Here is a 22,472-nt window from a genome sequence, read left to right as displayed (position 1 = left end):
GAAAAGATGAAACCTGAGATTCATAATAAAGATGTGGATGGAGGTAATTGAGACTCTCACATCAAGAGTTTTTGAGTGACATCAAATGTCTGATCTTACTTGTTTCAGCAGCTTTGGAAAAGTTGTTTCAAATTGTGAAAATGAGACAGAAATATCATTTGGACAAGTCAAGACTGACTGAAAGCTCATTAAAATGGATGGCGATTTGCCTATCAGTTTCAATGAGTTGTAAACCATGACCTCTGTAAAAGACTGATCAGTTCAATCTCTTCTGAAAAATCCAACAGGTATCTGGCAAATACTTTTTGGGTTTTTTTCACTATTCACACATAAGTTTGGTTCTGCTCCTAGTTGAATTCAATGGCACTACACTTAAGGGCTAAAAGGTGAAGGATAAGTTTATGTGTGTCCATAGACTAGGGATGCAATAATTTTGTTCAGTATAAAAAGCCATGTTTTAATGTAAAAAAAGGAAATCTATCTCATCTCAGTGAGACATGTAATGGGAGAAGTCATTATTGCACATCAGTCAGCATGCCACTGACTTCGCTTGGGTTACAATCCTGTTTTCCCTTTCATACACCCACAGATGAGTTGCCAAATGCAAGAGAAGGCAAGTTATGTCCATTATTTTTTTAAAAGAAACTTTTGAGAAAGGAAATCTCAAAACATTACTTATGCATGATCTTTCTTCAGTGTCAGCAAAAGTCTACTTCATCCAGAAACTGTTGACCTACATTTTATCAGAAAAGTCAGATTTGATACTGAAATAAATCTCTCCTAAACTAAATAAAATCACCATTCTTCATTCCATAAATAATGCTTTTTATGGCTTGATCCTAAGACCATAAAATCAATGGAAAGACTCAATCTTCAGTGCCACATATTGTCATTATGACTTGCAAGCCTATTGTTTTTCCAGAAGAGAGGACCAAGTTTCAGTATTTGTTGCTTGGTTACAGCCACTCCAACCCTCTTGAAATTTGTGGGTTTATTGCACCGTAGAAAACCAGACATATATATATTTTTCACTTCAATTATTTATTTGGCTAGTTGTTTGATTCCTTTTTTGTCTGGTAACCCTGATGAAATGTTTCACTAACTCTGCTCTTCTTTTATCCAAGGCTTTATTCTGCTGTACTTGGCTTTTCCCTGTGAATGCTCTCCAAGTTCTACCAGTGGGAATCAGATAGTTTACTGGAATCCTGAATGGGCAGGACAAAAAGAAATTTGTTGCCTAGGTAACTCAGTGAAATACCCGGTTAGTTTATGCGAGTATGCCTGCTTATCTGCTGAAGCACAGATGAGCATATATGTGTTTAACATTGTGTTCCTTTTCTAGTGCTTCCTATGAGTATATGTGGATTATACTAATTAAATATTCAAAGACATTCTCTCTCTTTCTAACTGAATTATCCAATGTGGATTCCCACATATAATCAAAGCAAGTAAGATCAATATAGAAATTAACTTTCTCCTGTAGCTATAATGTCATTGAGTTTTTAGATCTGATTTTACTGGTGCTATCAACCTAATGGTTTGATATCACCAATAACTATCAAGCTAACACTAAGCAAAGTAAGAATTTTGCATGAGAACATGACATTACATCGACAAGCTGATTTATACAAGATGCTGTATCCGTGAATCAGAAAAGTTATAATAGAGAAGTGTCATTTAAGTATTCTTTAAAGATGATTGACAATGTCAGATCAGAAAAACTCAGCCATTTAAATACATAGGCTTTAAAGCCAGATAGTTCATCTAGTCTGATCTTAATGGAGTCAGTTTCTATGAGTCCTGTGTGAATGCTAACCCTATTCACATTAACACGGTTTTCGCTGTTGACTACCACAGCACCAGGATTTCATGGTCGGAGCATTTCAGTTATTTCTGTATAAGAAGAGGAGGGATAATATTATTTCCTTTCTCCTACTCTTTGTCTGTCTGCTCTGTTCAATTAGACTACAAACTCTCAGGGGCTAACTCTATTTTTCTAGCTTTCTATGGTGCCCAGAACAATAGAGCCTCTAGTGGCCTACAGCAGTCATATTATAATTTGAATTGTTTCTGACATTAATCAGATCTCAGGATGAGATGAATTCTGCCCAGTTCATCTGTATTTCAGGAGTCCATCAGCTGTATCAGTAGGACATTCAGGGAGGCATCCAATCAGTCAAACACAGATGAGAGAGACGTGGTTGAGACTGATGCCTACCCTCTATTTGCCCCACTCAGCCATTTCAGAGACAGAATTACTGGTCAAAATTGGTTAAAGTGGGGAGAACTGTTTCTTTCTTGCAAGGATGCTGAATTTCTTGGTGGAAACACATTTTTGTAGCAGGTTGTAAAGATCTGAAAAAAAGGTGCTTGTAATGGAAAGGCCATTTAAAACATGTCATTTCACTGAAACAGCACATAGATAATTTTTGTTATGAGGAATGCATTTGCCATAGAAGATCTGAAGCGTATTAGGCTGTGATGTGGACTAAAACTTTTCATTTTATATAGAGACAAAGAATAGTAAGTAGAAAGGCGCCAAGTTACAGTCTTGTTTTATTTAGAAGGAAATATTAAATTTTCTTCTTAGCAGGTAGAGAAAAGATACTCTGAAGTGACCTGATGAAACTCTTAATACCCTATCCTCTGCCCACTCTGTACTAAATTCAGTTGGTACTACCTAAAGCCTTACTGAAACCTGTATGGAATGATTACTTCGTTAAATTTCAAGTAATGATCTGACAAGTCAACATTTGGAACTACAAAATAACTTTGCGCAGGAGCTGGAATATTATTCTGCACTTTACTGGCACAATAGGGTTTGACAGAAGAATTTCTATACAGAAAGATTTTATGATGAACAGACTTTATATTGACCAAGAAGACAAAAGAGAACTCTGAAGGAATGGAAGGATAAGGAATAATTTTCCTGTAAAGAAATGGGAAGTTAGGAAGGCTGAACCATAAAGGTTTGTGACTACATGGTATTTCCAGTTGAATGTTCCTGAGCGGAGGGGTTTACTCTGTACTTTTCTCCAGGCTGATCTTAATCTGTTCATCTCCTCTCCTTTCAGTTTGGAGCCTATGAGCTCAAGTGAAAAAGGAACCGTGCCTGCAATGTGGGAGATGCAGATCAGTAAGACATGACTGACTGCTGTGTTAGAACCTTCCACAGCATAGAAATGAAATGTGGTTCTTGGAACTACTGTTAGTTTAAAAGCCATCTGTAAACTCCCGCAGGGACTAGCCAATGCCCGTAACAATATTGGGCTGCTGCAGTTCCATCAGTGGCACACTGCCAGTGTCCACACTTTGCCGGGGAGAACCAAACAAACGTTATATCAAACACATTTTAAAGGGAATAGCTTCTCAGAATCTGTGGCTTTAAATTTTTAAAAATAATACAATATGAAAAATAGGTACAAGACTGACCTGTCATCTCACACCAAGAAAAGTCTGTTGCGTTCATTCTCAGATGCAACCTTGAAGAGGGAAGCCTGGAAAATTGTTTGTAAAACGGCTGAGCATGTTCAAATGAGGCAAGGACATTCAACAGAGTGACGAGAGATGCTCACAAAGAACTTTCATGAACATTACATAAAATATGAGATTCTTTAAGTGCCTATTAAGTTCTTGGGTAAATTAATAAGCCATTTAACAGCCATTAATGAAGCAGGAGATCTTCTAAGCAAAGAAAAGATAAACTTCAGGTGGGCAAAGCTGTGAAAGCAATTCAGGAAACTGAAGTTAGTGGAGTGAGCACACCAGAGATTCATCTGGACGATCACATATCTTGCTACAGGTATCACCAACCTATCTTTAGCCAGCTTCTGGGGAGACAGTTCATTGATACCAGCTAGATCAGCAAGGGAATTTGTTTGATGTGCTTAAGAGATTGGTAACAATAGCTTCTAACGTGACTGTGTTGCGAGGTGACAGTGTTTCCTTGGAGACAGTGAATCTATACAGCCCCAGCCAGGATCCTTGCAGGTTACCTCTCTGCAGAGGATGTAGAACTACCTCTCTATGCAGGGGCAAAGATGGGAAGATAATCTTTGACTGTAGACAAGTAGCCTTATGCAAGATGCGAGGATTTTATGCAACAGCAAGACATGTCTGAAAGGTAGGAGGGTGAAAGAAGAGATGTAACTGTAGTCATCGCACAGCTGGCTTGACATGCTTTGACAACAAAGATAGTGTTACAGTATTGAGTGTCTTTTTAAAATGTACCAACCTGTATTGCTGATGGAGATTGTTGTGCAGTGAAAACAGGAAGAAAAATGGGCTTTTTCTTAGTGTCATTGGCTGATTACTGAAAGACAAAAGATGTCTCAACAAAAATATATGATTTGTTGTAAAAATGTGTGAAAGGCACACCAGTTGAGACGTGGGATTTCTGTTGTTGCAAGTTAGATCCGTGGAGAGCTACATGGAATGTTAGTTGATATACTAGGAATGTATAGTTATGGTGATAAGACCTAAGAATGTTAATTATGTCTTTGTGGGGGGCAATTTTATGATACACCTAACAGCAAGGATGCATTGTAACTATAACTTACAGGTGTGTTTGTCACTAAATTGTGCTCAGAAGAACTGCTTCATAATGTTGCACGATGTCTCATAAAACTCCTATAAAAATAATTGAAAGGTAATAGAGCATGGAAACACTAAGTCCAAGCCCTCTACTATCCTAAGTTCAGAGAGTTCTCATAATAACTGTTTGCATGTGAACAGCAGCCTCTACTTGGCAGTAAATTTTGTGCATTTAAAGCAAAGCACAGCCTGAATTCTGATTTTGCTGTCTTTTAAATACCGATACAAACTGCGTTTCTAACTTAATCCTGCAGTTTATTTCTGTTGATCAGCTCTGGCATGTGCAATCAACTGAGACAACGTAAATAACTGGGTGCTTGTATCATGCAAGCAAACAGTTATTTGTGCAGGTGGTTTGAACAGATCCATGACCAGCTCTCTTAGAATCTATGCAAAAACAGCAGCTCTGACCTAGATAGATGAACTCCTGACTCTGGGAGGATTTATCACCCTTTTGTTAGTTTATTTGGTTGGGTTTGTATTTTAATTTTTCTTGAAGATGATTTTAAAATGATCCTTGTATTTCCCTTCCAGAGTAGCAGGACTGAAAGAGCTTGAAACACTTTGCTTTCCAATAGCAATCTGACCAGGCTTCTTCCACTGAGGTCAGCTGCACGGGGACATGGGCCTTTGCATCATATATGTTCTGTGATTCAGTGGGATGTGAAGCTGTAGTGAGCACCATAGGAATTCTGACTCTGAGTAATGCGATGAGGTGGTATAAATAGCCCCACTACTTGTTCCCAAGTCTTTTATCAAGGGCATTTCAGATCTGCAGGGAGAGCAGCCGTGGTTCAGTGAAAGCTAAGCCTGCTTGAGGCTGCTGATTCATGAAAAGCCACTGGGGATATGACTGCTGGAGCCTAGAACAGCCCCCAAAAGCGTTTCAAACATTGAGACAAAAACCTTTCAAATCACAGTTGCAAATGTTTTCTTATAACCTTCTTTATCTTTACTCATCTGCTGAGCTTTTTGCCATTTTCCGTGAGGCAAAGCTGAACTTGTTCTGTAGAGTCTAAAACATGTGTTTATTGAGGCTGCCAGTTATATCGGCAGAACGGAGTCTTTTGACTGATAGTCTTCTCTTAACGGCCAATTATCTAAAATAATACACTGGAGGAATGAAAATAATACACTGGGGGAATGTACGTGGTGGAGGGAGCCAAGAAGGTTTCCTAAGCCTGGCTTTACAGGCTGGCAACTCCAGAAAGGTGGGAGAAATGATACTTTAACCAGATGGATGTTCTGGATGTCTAGCGTTGGCTTGAATATTCTGAAAATCTGTATGTGGATTTGATATCAGTGGCAAAGCTGTAGCCAACATACAAATAACTAGACTGAGGGCCAGGCTCAGGAATTAGAAGTTGGTCGCACACAAGATTTTTCCCCCTTACCATTTTAAGTTTTCTTTCCAATCCTCTTTTATAAGATTCTTAAAATATAGTCAAGTATCTCTGCTTAAAAGACATCACAAATACTTCCCCCACCCCAAGAACTGAGAGATTGGAGAAATGCTATTGCCACAGAGGGTTTCCATTAGTGAAATTAATTCCTCTCTCATAAGAATTTAAGTCTGTGATTTATGATAACCACCAATTTCTAACTGCAGGCAAAGTGAGAGGAAATGACTCAGCCTGGACAGACATCATGAATCTAATTTTTTTCCCCCTAATGCTTGACATAATCTAGTGTGCTGCTCCCAGAGGTGTCATTGGAGATTCATATCCAGCCGAAGGGCCTTACAATCAAGGCAGAAAATGTTGTTACTTTCATGTATTGTGTGATCTGTAATTGTTTGCAATTGCATCCTGCCTCCTTCATTATCATTTCTTTTGCATCAATTGCAGCATATAGTAGGGAAAACAAAGCATGGGAGAGAAAAGCAGTCTTGCACTCACTCCTTCAGAAAAATCTTCTGTGACATAGATGATAAGGTCCAGCTGGTGCTTTTTAAACTCAGGCAGTCTTGAGATGAAAAATTCTTCCTTCTGTTACTCTTTCCACTCACTACCCACCTGATTAGAGAAGTCTTATCTATCACGTATTGATTCTGAAACTTTATTTCTGAATCTGAATTATTTAATTCTGAATATTTATTTAATGTATTTAATTCTGAATTATTTAATTCTGAATTCTGAATATTTAATTTCTGAATTATTTAATTCTGAAATTTTCTAACACTGATACAGAATTTCTGAGTGTATTTCTGACAAAATATCAGAATAGGTGTCCTGTTAAATGGTTCAAGCTAAAGTGTTTTATCCCAGACTTCAAGGGACTAGGAGTGTATATTCATGTCTCAGCAGAGGAGGTAGTATCTAGCTGAAAGGAGGGTAGGTTTTCACAAGTCTTCAAATAGTCATTTGAATATACCCAAACAAATCGTGTCCAAAATTGAGAAAAGTAACAGATCTTTTTCTGAAATATAAAAAAACTTTTACATATTTCTCAGGTACAACCTCATTTAACATACAAGAAAGCAGAAGCAAAATAAATGCCAAGATAGAGCTAAGCAAGGGTTCCTAGCACTTTTTTTCTCACTTTATTTTTTGTATTTGTTAAAATGGACCAAATGTAAATCCTGTTTTATCACAGAGCTGCTGTGTGTCTGAATGCCTGCTGGTCTGCCTCATGATGACCTCTGAAAATGCCTAAATAAATAGCTGTTATTTTCAGAAATGCTGAGCTTGCTCAGCTTACTTTAAGTCACCTATGGTTTATTGTGGCTGGTTTGATCCCATTAAATAAAACACCATAAAGTGTGAGAGGAGTAGTAGTTCCATATGTCAGTACTGTTCTTTGCAATCTGTAGGCACTTACAAACGCCAGGAAAGCTGTAATATTTGGGTTTGATGATGTTTAAAATGCCAAAAACTTCTTAGTAAGGTCAACAGAACGTGTCTCGTCATGATTATTTGCCAATAATCTCTAATTGTAAGTTTTAACTGATGTTCTATTTAGCTTGTCTGTTACACTCAATGTGAAACTTTCATTACTATTCTCACTAGACCTTTTTAAAGCTGCATTTTATTCTCCATCTCTGTTCCCAGCTATAACTGTTTTAATGATGCTTACTGACTGCTGATACTTTCTGGCAAGCTCTCACTGAGCTTGTACAGTAAAAGTCAAATTATAATGCTGTTTGCACTAAGTTAAAATTATTTTTTTGACGTAATCCGTGGTAAATTTCTAAATTACAGCTGCCATTCTGCAAATCATTCAATCTCTCTGAAGAACAATTGGAGAAATTGCATCTTTTGTGGTATATGAAATGTACTTTTGAAGCTGTTCTTAGGCAACGAACTAGCAAAGCACACAAGCTCATGACTTCAAGACTCTATTGAAAAAATGTTCAACTCTTTTCTGGATTCTTGGTATTCTACTAAACATACTTAAGGAATTAAAATAAATACGCAATTGAGGTATCTTTTCATACAACCTGAATCCATGTAAGCAGGGCTATACAGGATAGAAGGGGACATATCATGCTATTGAACAAGTTCCAATCCTGTCCAAGACTGAGGTTTTTCTAACAAACTGCCTGCCAGTTCCTTTTTCTAATGTTTGGACGTCTGTGACAGCCTGGTTGTGTGTAAGTAGTGAGAGGTCCCGTTAAGGGACTCGAAAGGATTGCCCTACCTATGGTTTGACCCCAGGACCGTGTGGCTTTTGTGTGGTGGTCAGTCCTACCCCTTGCTACTCTGTACTTTCTGTTGTTATAAAATAGTTTGCATTTCTCCGAGCAGGATCGATCACTGCTTTAATATCTCCTTTCTAGTTCCTCAGGTCTGACTAGAAGCAATCAAAAATTCTGTGAATCCTGTGCATCCTGCTGCTCCTTCCTAAGCAATACTCATGGTGTTCCACCAGTTTTAGCACAAAACAGAGGATTCATCAGGCAGAACTCTGATTCTGGATTACCTTTCCCAGTAAGTGTTTGGTTTACCAGTCTCATTATGAGTTTACAGAAGAGAGGCATTGACAAAGAGTAACTAAAGCTGAAATCTCTTCCTCAGCTTTGAAACAGATTATGTTTTGCCTCCTTTTATCTTCTAAAGCCAGGTCAGGGTATATAAATATGATTATGTGATGTGGTGTCAGCAGTGGCAAGTGACCAAGTGGCCTGAGAAGCCTTTGAACACTATGCACAGAACTGAATGCAATGGGCAAGTTTAGATTACCAGTCCTGAAGAGGCTGTGTACATTTGCTATAAAATGTCGCAACCAGGAGTGCTATGAAAGTTAACAGTACAGATATTCTGTGAGAGTATCTTTCTCCAATATTTGAGCCAATTTACAGAAGTAAACCAGAAAGGGCTGTGATAAACTGTCTTAAACTGTGGATCACCATAGCATTTACCAGCTTGAGGATATGTGTGTAGCTCAGCCCTACCCACAGAGGGTGAGTCAAAGCTGCATGCTCCATCTCTCCTCCTCCCTCAACTCCACTGTGGTGGTTTCCAATGAAAGAAATGCTGGAATTCTGAGCAATTAACCAAGCTGTGTTGCACTGAGAGGTTCCACCACTGTAGGCAATCATGGTGCTGTGTCTCTTGGACATGACAAAATCACACTGACTCCACACGCTACAGGCGCAGTAGAGACTTTCTTCCTCACTCCCTTGTGGAAGATTGATGCGCTGGAAATTATAGAACGTGTTTTAGTGGAAAAGCGAAATAGGAAGAACCCTTGTATTCTTGGCTGCAGTGGCAGGTTTTCTGTGTTTAGATTTAATGCCTCAGTTGCATTTATGATATATTGTATGTAAACTTTTCCAGAAATGTGTTTACATGCATATGCATTAACAATTATATGCCATTGTATTCTCACTTCCATACATCATTTTGCTGTTCGCCAGATGGTGTTAAGGCGGAAGTCATTGTAAACATGTATGAATATTATTTCTGCTGTAATGAGGCCAGAAATACAAAAAAAAAAAAAAAAAAACAAAACCTTAAAACCTTGACTGCATCTTTTTGCTTTTTTTAAGCTTCCTTCTGATTCCTTCAAATATCTTGGCTGGTGTGACATAGAAAAACATGATGTTCGAGGGAATCATCTTCATTGTCCCCGAGTGAGAGAAGGTAAAGATCAAAAAGACATATACACATTTAAGTCTTAAGTCTATTTACTCAAACAGTATCTGCTTAAATATTATGAATTTAAATCATGGAGTTTGCCATTGTTTTGAAAAAGGGCAGTGTTTCATCCCATATTGTATATATTTACTTTTTTAAATCACTACGAAAATACCCTTTGTTTTTTTTAAAATGGGAAACAAAAGCCAAAACTGTAATTTGAAATTTTTTAGTATTAACATGATGTAAATTACTTCTCTCAAAAGTTCATTAGCATTTAAATACTGTTCAGAATGCAGTAGTCATATGCCAAACAAGAAGATGAGAGTGAAATCCAGTCCTGTAAACACAGGCGTATGTATTTGATTTTAAAACTGAATTGGCCCAATTACAGTTTATAGACACACTCCAGAGTAAACAATGAAAGGAGGATTTTAAAATCTAGTGTTTGCATGTTTGGGACTAAACAGTGGAAAAAATCCACACTGCCTTTGCTTCAATTGGGAATTTGAAGATGTCCATAGCTCTAAGCATTTCAGTAGACCTTAAAACTTTAAGTGTTCGGCATGTGTTATTCTTAATACAAATGAGGTTTTGAGTACGGCTGCTGATCCCTGTCCTAGTTTTCATCAGTAGTCTGAAAGCTACAAACATATCCCTTTCTCAGGATATTGAAGTTTAAGTACATAACCTTTATATAAACTCATAACACGTGAAAGAATATGTAGAAACGGTATAGACAAATCTTCACATTAACTTACTTCTTAGAAGCCTGGAAACCTACGCGCCTATAATATTATATAATCTTTCTTCATTTCAGATATCTTCCCAGCCATCAGCCATATATATAATCTTTGAGCAAGTAACTAAGTGCCGGTTCCATATCATATCCACTACTGTAAATCTTTTTTTCTGACCAGGGCCTTCAGAAGAAGAGCTATTTTTCAGAGGAGAAGAACATACTTTGAAAAAAAGAAAACAAGTAACTGATACAGAGAAGTGGCAAAAGAAACTACAAGAGAACTGGGAAAACTGTGCTGTAAAACTTTCTCATTAACATTTTGTACTGCAGTAGTAAATAAGACAAATAATAATGCACTGGCTCCTCATTGCAGTTAGTGGGTTTAAACCTCCAGTTGGCACCATGACATTGTAAAACAAAAGGTTTTAACAAGCTGGAAGAAAGACTGGAATATATTGTTATTTGGGTTGTGACCCAAAAGAGTAAACTCCTGTGTGGTGATAGGACTTCATTTGTGCTCGGGCATGTAAGAACTTTTGACATTTTTTGTCCTCTTAGTGCTTTCCTCAAAAACCAGTAATAAACGAATGGCTGGATAATAGCATAGTTTCATGTCAGCTCTTTCACTCTCTCCTCGTAGCAGCCTGAGCAGTTCTTTTGGCTGGAGGTACTACGTTATTGCTGGTTCTGATCAGCGGTAGGTTATGACCTCCCTAAGGTCAAGGAGGAAACCAGGTAGTAACTTCATCTAACACTGAGATCCAGTACTCTGGATCACACCTGTCCCCATGAGATACAATCCAGTCTGGGGAATGTTGATATCTGCCTGCAGCACAGCGTGTTTTTTCCGGATGACTTTAGAAGCAAAACTAATAAGCCGCGATCACTTAGTCCTGCTTTCTCCTCCCAGAGCACACACACTGCATCCCCACTCAAAGAGGAAGGAGGGGCTGGACAGTAAGAGTCACATTCTTTCAAAGAATTATGCAGTGCATCACTGTGATTCTAAGGTGAATTTGGCAATTGGCACTACTAGTTGTTATAAAAGCAGAATAATAAAATAGATTCACCTTTTAAATAATTCTGACATTGAAAAGATTTAATGATATAGTTATTAGAAAGCAAGAAAAAAAATGTATTTCCCTTTTTTTCCTAGGAGTTGAACCTTTCATTTCAGGATCTAGGAGATCTTTACCAGATGGAAAACTTCAAAAGAATTCTTCAAAGATTAATTCGGGTGGAAAAACTTTGGTTGATGGACAATTCTTTGACAGACCTAAGTGCCATAAGGTTGCCAAGGTAGACAAAATGCCCTATTTCTATTCTTGCACAATATCATAGAAATCAAAATTATTATTTACTGAAGTAATAGCTGGAGAAGACTCATGAAAACTGCCAAAATATGATATCTTGGGGAGCATTATTTGAGGATCCATCACTAAGTTGCTAATCTGAGTTTGTACCATCCAAAAATTATGAGATCAGATTATGTCCCTGTTTTTCATGGTGAATAATTAATAAGTGTTACCAAACTTAGTGATATTTGTGCTGGAAGAGAAAGTTCTTGAACACTGAAGGAACCTATATGTAGAGAACATAAGACAAGCAGAGGGGGCCAAGTGTGGCCATGACAACTACATTTTTGCAATCAATCTGTTGCTACTATGTTGTTGAATATCTAGGGATATGGAAAGTTGTAGTATTGACAACAGGAATAATGGTGTATCCATTGTACAATATAAAGAAAACAAAGAGTGTAAAATGTAAGGATCTGATCTTGCAGTCCATGGTTAAGTGAAAACAGCACAAATGTAAAACTCGTGTGAAGGCAGGTCTCAAGGAATCAAATTCTTGTATCTCCCATTGGAAGCCCTAAGTTGCCATGAATTTGACTACATGAAGAGCCATCCCTGTGTTGGCTTACAGGTATATAACAATACAGATGTGATCAGTGATGTCATATGCTTTATACTTTACAGATGCAGAGAACTAAATGTCAATAAAAACCACTTTACATCCTTCAAACAGCTGCCAAAGATACCTCAGATTCAGCACTTATCACTTGCTGAAAATAACATTATGACACTAAGTGGAATATCAGACTTCAGACATTCTCCACTTGAATCACTTATACTCAAGAGGAATCCCTGTGAGTTTCAAGAAAGATACAGACAACTGTAAGTCTTACCATTTTATGGCCAACAAAAGTTGATGAATACAAGTAAATGTTTGTGATTGAGCTCAAAAGGAATAGGACCTCAAATACAACAAGCTCTCCTGAGCTATCTTTTTATTTTCCCATAGTCTCAACTATAATAAGTGCTCCAGAAACGTGGGCTGGTGAGCCAGTTTCTGATAATACCCACAAAATATTCAGAAACTGCCTAGGAGGCTTTCTAATCCCATGACTGGCAGTTCTTGAAGTGAACCAAGTCTATGGATCAAGTTTAGAGACAGCGAGCAGAGCAGATAAATTTGATTCTCTTTTATTAATAGAAACTACCTATTACTCAAACTCTCTTCAGTCTCATTGCATCCCTCATGTATTCTGAAGGGAGTCTAAATTACATGTCAGAGATGGAGTCAGAAGGATGTGTTGAAGGATGGAAACTAAAGCAAGAGAAAACTAAGTTACCTTCATTTGATTTTTCTGGATTTTTCCTCTCTCTGCAGCAGCACTGTGGAAATTACACTGCCTTGAACACCCCACTCACTGTAGGTCTATGTTGCAGGTAGTGCAGTGTAGTATAGGCTTAATAGAGCCTATTCAAATCCAAGATTAAGCAGAGAATTCGGGGAAAGATAATTAATTCTAAGTCTCATGCATGTTTTGACACTCACGCCCCCTATTCAGAAATCCACGTGGTTGCGTGTTTTTCCCCACTACAAACACAGAGTCATGTCAGTATCTACAGAAGGCATTGTTGATATTTTTCAGATAACCCTTGCAGCATGTATCTAAGAAGTCATCTGTTCCTGAGGGGAGGGGGGGGAAAGGAGAATTTGAAAAGAAAATATTTAATGAAAACCTTTCAGAGTATCCAGTACCTTATTCTCCTTCAGTCTAGTAGGCTTTCCTTTCACAGTGTGATGGTGATGCTTGTGCTGTGTGAAGGTAGATAGGCAATTATCAGAGTGAAAGTTAAAAAGTGATTTTTAATGCTGGATCTCACTTTTTATTTGCCTATCAAAAGATCCAGGAGAACAAAAGCTGAAAAGCACTTTTTAACAGTTACTAATTATGTTTTTGCTTCCAACCCCATCAGTTTTTAAGGCAATTAAATATTAGTATTACTCTGGTGTGACTTTCACTGCCAGTGTTAGAAGGCAGAATGAATCCTTTTCAAGTAGAGATATAGCCCTGAGTTACACGCTGGGATTGAGCACTGGAGTCTGCACTCACCTCAAAAGACACAGGCACAAATTCCATAGTGTGTGCGTTAACACCTGAGTGATGCTTATGGAGGGGCTACAGCTCCATCAAATTCTTTTGAAGAAGAAAACAGCAGTCCGCCTGACGAAGGTCAGAGAAAGTGATAGTTTAAAAGGAACAGTGTGCTACGAGATAAAGCCTTTCGTTTCAGTTTGGCATCGTGCCCACAAAACAGAGACTTCTTTTCTTTTGGAGAAAGGGAAATGCAAAGAGGTTTACAGAGAGTCCAGTTTATCTGTTGCAGAAGGGTAGAAGTTGCGTTGCACTTCTTGCAGTCCGAGTCTTTTCTTTTCAGCAGTCTAGGAAATTCAGCCTGGGATAACAGCATCTCCTCTCTTTTGTATTAGACAACTAGTTTGGTTCTACTGTATTAAAAATGTAGATACTTGCAGTGCTTTACTGAGTTGAGGATATAAAACTTGTGCAACAGAGTGAAACCTGAAAAGATTTCATTAGCTCTTTATCAGATGAATTCTGCAACAAATGACAAATCAAGATTTCCAACAATACAAATATATTTTGGGTATGTTTGAATCCACTTGTTTTTTATAAGTGTCTGCTTTGTTCTCAACATTTCCCAAGATTATTTCTCTCAATTTATATTGTTCTTTTGTCTCTCTTTAAGTGTATTTTCCAGTTTGCCAAATCTGAAAATGCTGGACGGTATCCCAAAACTGCCAGAAGACTGTTCGCCCCCAGACATCAGAGTTTTTTTCAAAGTATGTACTATACTCTAGCACTGTATTTTTGTAGGATCGCAGCTGTGCTAGAATCACCTTACAATACAATAAATCCTGTGTCTGGAAGTTACTATTTTTTTCTGAACAAAGAAATACTGAAGCAGAAAGATAATTTTTTTGAATGTGTTTGTCATACTACAGTCTTCACGTAAGTATGGATAAATGGCATGTAAATAAGACATAATGTGTGTACTGAGTATCATGAATTTGGTGTATTAAAAATATTGGGTGACTTTCTTGTCTAGAAACTCTATGTAGACAACACTGGCAATTATTACTCCTGCTACATTTACTTAAAACATGTCCCAAGATCAAACCATATGTCCATTGTGGAAGATGGTACAAGGATTAGTACCCAGTCTGCAAAGAAAAGGGGGGAAAAAACTGAGTGAATGAACAAAGCATATATTTTTCTTCTTTATGTCCCACCAATGCTCTATAATGCACTTTCATAGATAGGAAAAGCAGAGCCACAGCAATCATTTTGCCCCTTGGAAATAAAAAAAAAGACAAGAACTCTTTGCTTGGGAGTTTGGTACAGCTAAGGAGCACTGGGAGGTAAATAATGAAAAAGGAAAGAAATCTTTTCACTCATGCTGGCATTGTTTAGGAATGTCTTGTTGTTTAACAGAGATTCCTCAAACCAAAGTCACAGTGGGGGAAAATAGCTGTGGAAGCTGACGAGGGATTTGTAAGGGCCCCCAGGAGTTGAATGCAATTGTCTTTGAGAGGTGTTTGTCCTTGCCTTTCATTCATTTGCTGTTCAATTTTAGCTTTTTTTTTTTTCCCAGACAGATCATGCTGGCACACAAATAGCTGTGCCACTAGTGGTTCAGGAAAAGAATGACAGTCTGGAAAATGAAGACAATTAACAGAATTGCCTAATTCCAGAGACAGTCAATAAATTCTCTGCTGTGTATTGGCTGCAGGCTCAGTTTGCTTCAGTTAGATGGGGAGGAGTAATGACTGCTCAGCCTTGTAGAGCTCTGCAGTGCTGTGGCTTAACTGCAGAAAGGTCACAGCAGCTCAGTATAATGTCTGTATGGGACCAGGGCAAGAGAAAAGAGCAGCTTGAAAAGTTTCCAGGCTCTCCTTTCAGACTATTCTTACCTTTCCCGCAGCAGTCAAAACAGTTAATCGAAATATTACATGAACTAGATCACAAGATTTTGAGTGTATAACAGTATCTAGCTCAGAGTATTTGCTACATCTGTGAAAGACAAAAGACAATGGACCACTGCAAACTGGTGTTAGGCTGACACTCAGGAAATATTGTTGCAATTCATAGAAGCAAACTACTTCCTTCCCAGCATTTACACGCTCACAGGGTTCGATAACTAGATCCAGTCAGTTTAGTCCAGCCAGAACAGACCATACTGTTGCAAACCCCTCCGTAAAAATACTACCAAATCAAGATGGTACAGTTCAACAACACACAGCAACAAGCTTTTACAGATTTGGAAGAGAGATTGATGTGGTTTACACAGAAAGAGCAAGGCAACCAGAGCTTTGAAATCAACATAAAATATGCACTGTTGTGTTTAGTAATAGAAAGGGTAAAAAAAAAAAAAAAATGGAATATATTCTTTTGACTGAGGACAAATGTGAGAAAACACCGTGTCCCCTGAGGAAAGAGCACCTGAAGGACCACCCTTACTGACCCAGCCAGAGACAGACTGTAGGGCACAGCTGAATCCTGACTGCTGTGAGGCTGTGTGTCTGGAGACGGGAAAGGAAAATAGTCTTTTCCCAAGGTAACAGACATCAGGGAGCATTCAAATAAGGAAAGTTCACATCACAACAAAAAGCACTCAAGGACTAGTCTCTCTTCCCAGAAATCAGCATTGGAAAGTGAGAGCTAGGAAATTACCCCAGTCCCATGGGCAGACGTTTCAGTTACAAGCTCCTAATGAAGCTATCACCCACTTCTTGCACGTGTAATTAGGAGATGGTCAAGTCTTTCCTGGGAACAGGCTTTCAGGCTTTGCTCTTTAGACCTGAGTGCTGGGTCAGTTACAAGAAAGAGGCACAGGCGGTGATTTATTCTTTCCGGACAGGAAGTTGGTTCTACTCTCATAATTTTTCCTTTCATTATTTTTATGGTCTGGCTTTGGTATCCCAGAGAAATACGAGACAATATCTGGGGAGCCTTGCTGATTTTATTTAAAGTGCATCCAGGAGCAAGAATGTACTGGTAATGTTTGAAACACTTTGTCACAATGAGCTTTAAATGAGATGTTCGCTATCAACAATGTCACATGGGAAACTGGGAAAAAAGAGCAATTAGGTTCCAGCTGGTTGACTGGACAACAGCCATAAGACCAAAGAAGCACGCTGGATGCATTTCAACATTACTGGTCAACTAGAAACCCTGGCAGCAGGAACCTTTTGGAACTGGCCTCAAGTTCATGCCAAACCAGGGATAATTTAATATACATTTTGGGTTCTAAATTAGATTATTACTATCTAACTTGCTTTTCCTGCCAAACTTACGCTTACCTTCACTCAAGAAGAAATGGGCCTGCAGCGAATTACTCTGGAGTTTTACTGCCTTACTTTTCCACAGTTATGTTACGGTGTGTTTTAATCTAAATCCAATCTATGACTTCAAGAAAATGTGGAAGGAAAGGAACAAAAGTAGAGCCTTTATTTTGCCAGAGCTTCAGAGATTTCATCTGTTGTGACTGCACTCTGAAATCTAAAATAATAGGTACCACCTGTAAGCTCAGTATTGTGAAGTCAATTTCCAATTTTTCACAAGTATTCCTTCAAAAATGACATTTCATGAGAATTTAGCAAAGTGTTCTCGAAGTCTTGCCTAGCATCGTGCGGCTGGGCTGTCAGAGCTCAGAACTGAGTTCCCAAGTCTTATTTTAACTGTTTCTTCATTTCTCAGTATGTCTAAACCTCTCAATAGAAAATAGAAGGTGAGAAATATCAAATCTAAAGACAGATTCCTTAAATGAACAGGGAGAAAACTTTTCATTTAATCCATTGATTACAATCCCCAAAATTCCAGAGCAGGGTTTAAAAAAATCTGTATTACAGTAAATGGGTCATGGGAGCAAAGGAATTTGTAGCAGAAAGAAATCAACTACTGATGGCATTTCAAGGATGACTTTTTTCATATACACATTAACATTGCAGTACACAAAGCACAAACGCCCTGTGTTCATCTTGGTCCAAATTACTTAAATCACTCAAGAAATAAAGACTTTGAGACAATATTGTTCTCCAGGACTGTGTATTGCAGCTCTGGTATTAGATGTGAATACAGTGAAGAGGAAAGCATTGGCTTTCCTAGCAAAAGAAGACCTTGCAAAAATATCTTCTTTTAGTTCTTTACACTGTGCTTTGGAAACTAGGAGAGTGCATCAGAGGCAAATCAGAACTGATCAGTTAAGCTTGTAATTGATCATTACAAATGTTTACGCAAATGGCTCAGGCCTAAACTTATACAGCTACAAGGAGTAAATAACTTGTCAGTGATTCCCTAGAGCTTAGCCTGGTAGTGCTGGAGCACCGAATGGTTGTACGGAGATCAAGTGACTTCCTGAGGTCCTTGTCAACTCTCAGGTCACTGTATTTGTATCAAATTTTCATGGCACACACTTGGCAATATGCTGTGGGAAAGGATCTGGGTGATGCGGTAGCTCACGGCACTGGCTGCATCATGAGCCATGAACAGCTGGCACAGAGCGCTGTGCTCCGACAGTTTGCTGGCACCCGACTGCACGGCAGGCTCAGCTTTGGCTGCTGCTGAAGACAGTCTTGCTCTTCTTCCATGGACCAACTTGCAGGTTCCCATGGCCAGGAAGGGGATTAGTTTTCTTTCGTCTACCCTGGCTCCTGTTTGTGGTACTTGTGTATTAGTGGCCAGGACAGCAGTGCTTCCAGGACTTGTTTATTCCCTCACTGAACACAAGTGACTGACTTGACCAAAGTCCTTCCCACACTTAATTCAACCTCAAAACTTCCAGTGACTTCAAATCTGCAGAAGCACAGCTTTATTCTTCCATGTGGGAGCAGAGAAGGAAAGCAACTACCTACAAATCGGTGATCAGGTTACCAAAAAGGGCACTATAAGGCTGTTAACCTTTGAGAAGCAGAACACCGTCTCCTTCCCCTGGAGAATGTCTTTCTGAAGATCAGAGTATATTCATTGGTTTTACCGTTTCCTTCCTGACTGATTAAAATCAAATACTTTCTGGTATATGTAAGGCAACTTTTGATCACTGCCATTTAAGTTTTGCTGTTCAATAAAGAGCATTCAGCATTTTTTATTATTTCCTTGCTATCAGCACCCAAAGAAGAAATAAATTTAGTTAATATACTGACTGATGCTTTTATCTATTTGGATACATGTGTAAGACACACAGAGGCACGTTGGCAAGGAAGCATGAGTGGAAATAAGCTATTAAGATGTCCCAGAGCATTCATTTTTCATTTGTAATCTACCATCCAAGATACATTTGCTTTGGAATTGCCAGGTACCATGCTACATAATGTAACTGAAAGCACTGAAGATAAGGAAAGAAAGCCATTGACAACGTGTGCTTTGGATAAAAGCATCTATAAAAATAAATGTAACGACCGTAACAGGGACAAGACAAGCATGAACAGTAACAAATTGGGAATTACCAGAAAGTTCTTGAATACTCAAACTATAGGAAATGGAGCAGTCAGCCTCGGGGAGTGAAATCCAAGCCATTTTTTTTTCCTTTTTCTTGCTGATCATTTTATTTTTACTATGTGTTAACGTATTTCCCATTCCTAATCTGCATTCAGACAGACCATTTTCTTTCTAATAGATTGCCATAATTTCTCTTTATGACTTGGGCACCGAACCAGTTTAAGGATGCTCCTATTAAGAAGCATTGATGATTAAGTCAGAAATTTCTTTGATGCAATTTTAATTTTCTGTGTAAAATGTACAAGTTCCGTTTTTCTGAGCTCAAGGAAGATCAAACTAAACTGCGTCTGTACTCAGGGCTCCAAGCCCTTTCTCAGTTAATGTTTAGCTCTTACCTTTTCTCAGCATTGCTCCTCTTTGAGCTTTACTCTCCTAGGTTTTATCTTGCTGCTTTTCTTATGTTGCTTCACTCACACTCTCGTGGCTGCAAAAACCTTCACCATGTTGGGTTGATGTTTCACATGAGCCTGAAACTCTAGCTCGGGGTGTTTATGGTTGCTTGGGCTGCTGCAAGCCTTTCATTGCCTCCCAGACCTCGCTGTTCTCTCTTTGCTCGTGCGTCTGGTCCTGCCCTGCAGGTTCTCCCAGTTCCACTTTCAGGTCCACCACTGCGTTTGTTGTGTTTGATGTCATGTAAGCAAAAAGAAAATATTGATGGAGCAAGAAGTTCTGTGGGTTTAAATAAATCAGTCAAATGACATTCATTCTGTATGAGCTATCCCTATTTATCTTTAAAAGGCAGACTTCTTTCTGAGGACAAATGTCTTAAACAGAGGAGATTCTAGAGGAGTGTGCGCAGCTTGGAGAACATTCAAAATCAGTAGCCCGAAAGACAAAGAATAAAGAGTTTAAACCTGCTGCATTTCTTCACTCAGCTTAACATTGTACCCCTGGTTCTAATTTGAAGTATTGGCAGCCTGTTTTCCTCTGATATTTTCTTTTATTGTCTTCCTTTAAACATTACAACAAATAAAACTATAAAATCACAGCTTAAGCTCAAAAGGGTAGATATATGCCTGAGATGAAATGGAATATAATGTTAATCCTACAGAGGAAAGTACTCAAAGTTTTTATCATGTCCTTTGCCACAAAGATTAGATAAAAATATCACAAGTTTTTTATTGTGACAGTATCACATTCAAGCACTCTGAACCAAAAACCTCGCAGTAGCAGCGGGCCTAATTATTTTATTTGGTGCCTAAAATTTGTCGGCTTGAAGGTGTTAGAACAAGTCCAGGACAAATTTCTCTGCACATATAATCCCATTTATTCTAGTCAGGTTTATTTACAACACAGATGTCTGCTATTAATTGAAAAGGACTTAATTAAGTGTGCAATAAATGTGCCTTGAAGTTCTGGATCTTCACATCCCAATTCAGTGCGATGCCTGGATGCCAGAAGGAGTTAGAGTACTGGATGAAGGATACCATTAGCACATCAATCATGAGCTCTGGCAGGGCCACAAGGCAGCAGTTCATATGATGAAAGGTGTCCGAGTTCGAGCATAGTTGTGTGGCACTGCACAGCCCTGCACATCGCTGTCTAGGTGATATAGCAGGTCTGTATATCCTTGCCGTGATGGGTAATTCAAGAGAAGAAAAAGGAATTCCTTTCTTAACCAGCCCTGCTGGAAACTCAACATCAATCACTACAGCCCGAAGACCTCCCTGCTGTGAAGTAGTGCCAGTCCTCCAAGACCAGGAGCTTGGGAACTGCAGTCCCAAGGAGAGAGACAGTCCAGTGCAGTCCCACTGGCTCAGGCTGCTCAAAGCCCCGTCCAACCTGCCCTTGAACACCTCCAGGGATGGGGCAGCCACAGCTTCCCTGGACATCTTATGCCGGTGCCTCACCACCCTCATCATGAAGAATTTCTTCCTAATGTCTAATCTAAATCTTCTCCCTTCTAATTTAAAGCCATTAACATCTACATTCACGGTAACATATAATGTGACATAATAAATGTGTGTGTGTTTAATGTCAAGAAACTCCACAGTGTGTGCAGCTAGAGAGGGCAGTTTACATTGTAAGCGAAGGACCAGAGTTTGGGGGTGGTGAGGTGAGGTGGTTTCATTAGTAGATGTATGTGAATAGTCCTCTCTGAGGGAAACTAGGTATTTTTTAAAATAGCTGCAGTGAAAGGTATTACATGACAATATTGGGAGAAAACAAAAAATCTTGGTTTCTGTTTGTAATTATAAACATCTGTGTATAAATGAATGCCATTTCTCCCTCTATAAGCATGTCTCCTCCATGTGCCTGATTCCTCTGAAGGGCAGGAATCCACTGTGGATGCTTAAGGCTCATCGTTAAGTGAGGTGGACTTCTGATTTGCTCATATTCCAGTTGCTACTGATTTCCCTGTTACTCCATTTCCTCTTTCCCCCTTCTGCCTTCCAGAAGTAAGGCAGCCCCCCCCCCCCCCAAAGTGCGAAGGGTTCTTTTAGGCTCTCTGGAAAGCTAAGGACAGAGATCAACAGTCTTCTACAAAGCAGCACGGGTGAAGGGTGTATAAATAAAGCCCAGATAAGAAGCATAGCCAGCTAGAGCCAGTGGACCGAAACATCTTAGGGACTACCTAACAAGGGGAAACTTGATGGAATGAACTTTGAAGAAAGTTCAAGAGCAAAGAAAGAGCAGATGAAGGGCTTGGATGTGTGTGGAGTGGTTGGGAAGGGGGCATCGCTGAGACTGAACTTGTTTTGTGTAGGTGTTTGCTGCACAGGTCTTACTGTCGTTTGCTCCTCCAGCCTTGGCAGGTTTGCTGAAGCCTCAGTTCTTCCTCATAGTCTGAGGACAACTGAAAACCAATGAATGGAAGCAAATAAGGAGGCAACATGCTGCCAAATGAGGTAAGCTGGGTATTTCTCATAGAAATAATGGGTTATTAATTACCAAATGTGACTTTGCTGAAGAAAAGCAGCTGGTAAACAACTTTCTTGAACGAGTATATATTGCTGAAGGTTAACATTCTCCTTGCCTTTATCTACTCTCTGCTTTCCACTATGGGACAGCATGCTGAAACACCCTCTTTGGCTGCTGCGCTGTAAATTACAGGTGCATTTCGTGCTGTGCAAGTGGCAGGTCTTTTGTTCTGTCTGCTGTGACTTTAAATCTTTCAGGAGCAGACTGCTGCTGCCTTTGCATTCAGTCTCTGTTCTTTTCTGTTTCTAAATACAAACTGACTTTGGAGTGA

At 39.0% G+C, this 22,472-nt stretch overlaps 1 protein-coding gene across 2 annotated transcripts; it reads left to right on the top strand.

Moving 5' to 3' along the window:
- Nucleotides 1-3,823: 3,823 nt before the first annotated feature.
- Nucleotides 3,824-19,681, top strand: LOC104063923 (protein tilB homolog). Of its 2 annotated transcripts, none has more exons than XM_054073923.1 (7): nt 3,824-4,123; nt 8,372-8,522; nt 9,584-9,677; nt 10,592-10,653; nt 11,570-11,712; nt 12,393-12,590; nt 14,472-19,681. In XM_054073923.1, exons 1-7 carry the CDS (start codon nt 4,098-4,100, stop codon nt 14,581-14,583), a joined length of 786 nt encoding a protein of 261 aa, XP_053929898.1. In that variant the 5' UTR covers nt 3,824-4,097; the 3' UTR covers nt 14,584-19,681. The 2 variants fall into 2 exon arrangements, with proteins under 2 accessions (XP_053929898.1, XP_053929897.1); XM_054073922.1 differs by having other exon boundaries at nt 10,592-10,710.
- Nucleotides 19,682-22,472: the final 2,791 nt, after the last annotated feature.

Source organism: Cuculus canorus, chromosome 9 (genome assembly GCF_017976375.1).
Source record: "Cuculus canorus isolate bCucCan1 chromosome 9, bCucCan1.pri, whole genome shotgun sequence".
Taxonomy (NCBI): domain Eukaryota; kingdom Metazoa; phylum Chordata; class Aves; order Cuculiformes; family Cuculidae; genus Cuculus; species Cuculus canorus.
The sequence above is the reverse complement of the archived record's forward strand: the minus strand, read 5'-3'. Positions and strand labels throughout refer to the sequence as shown.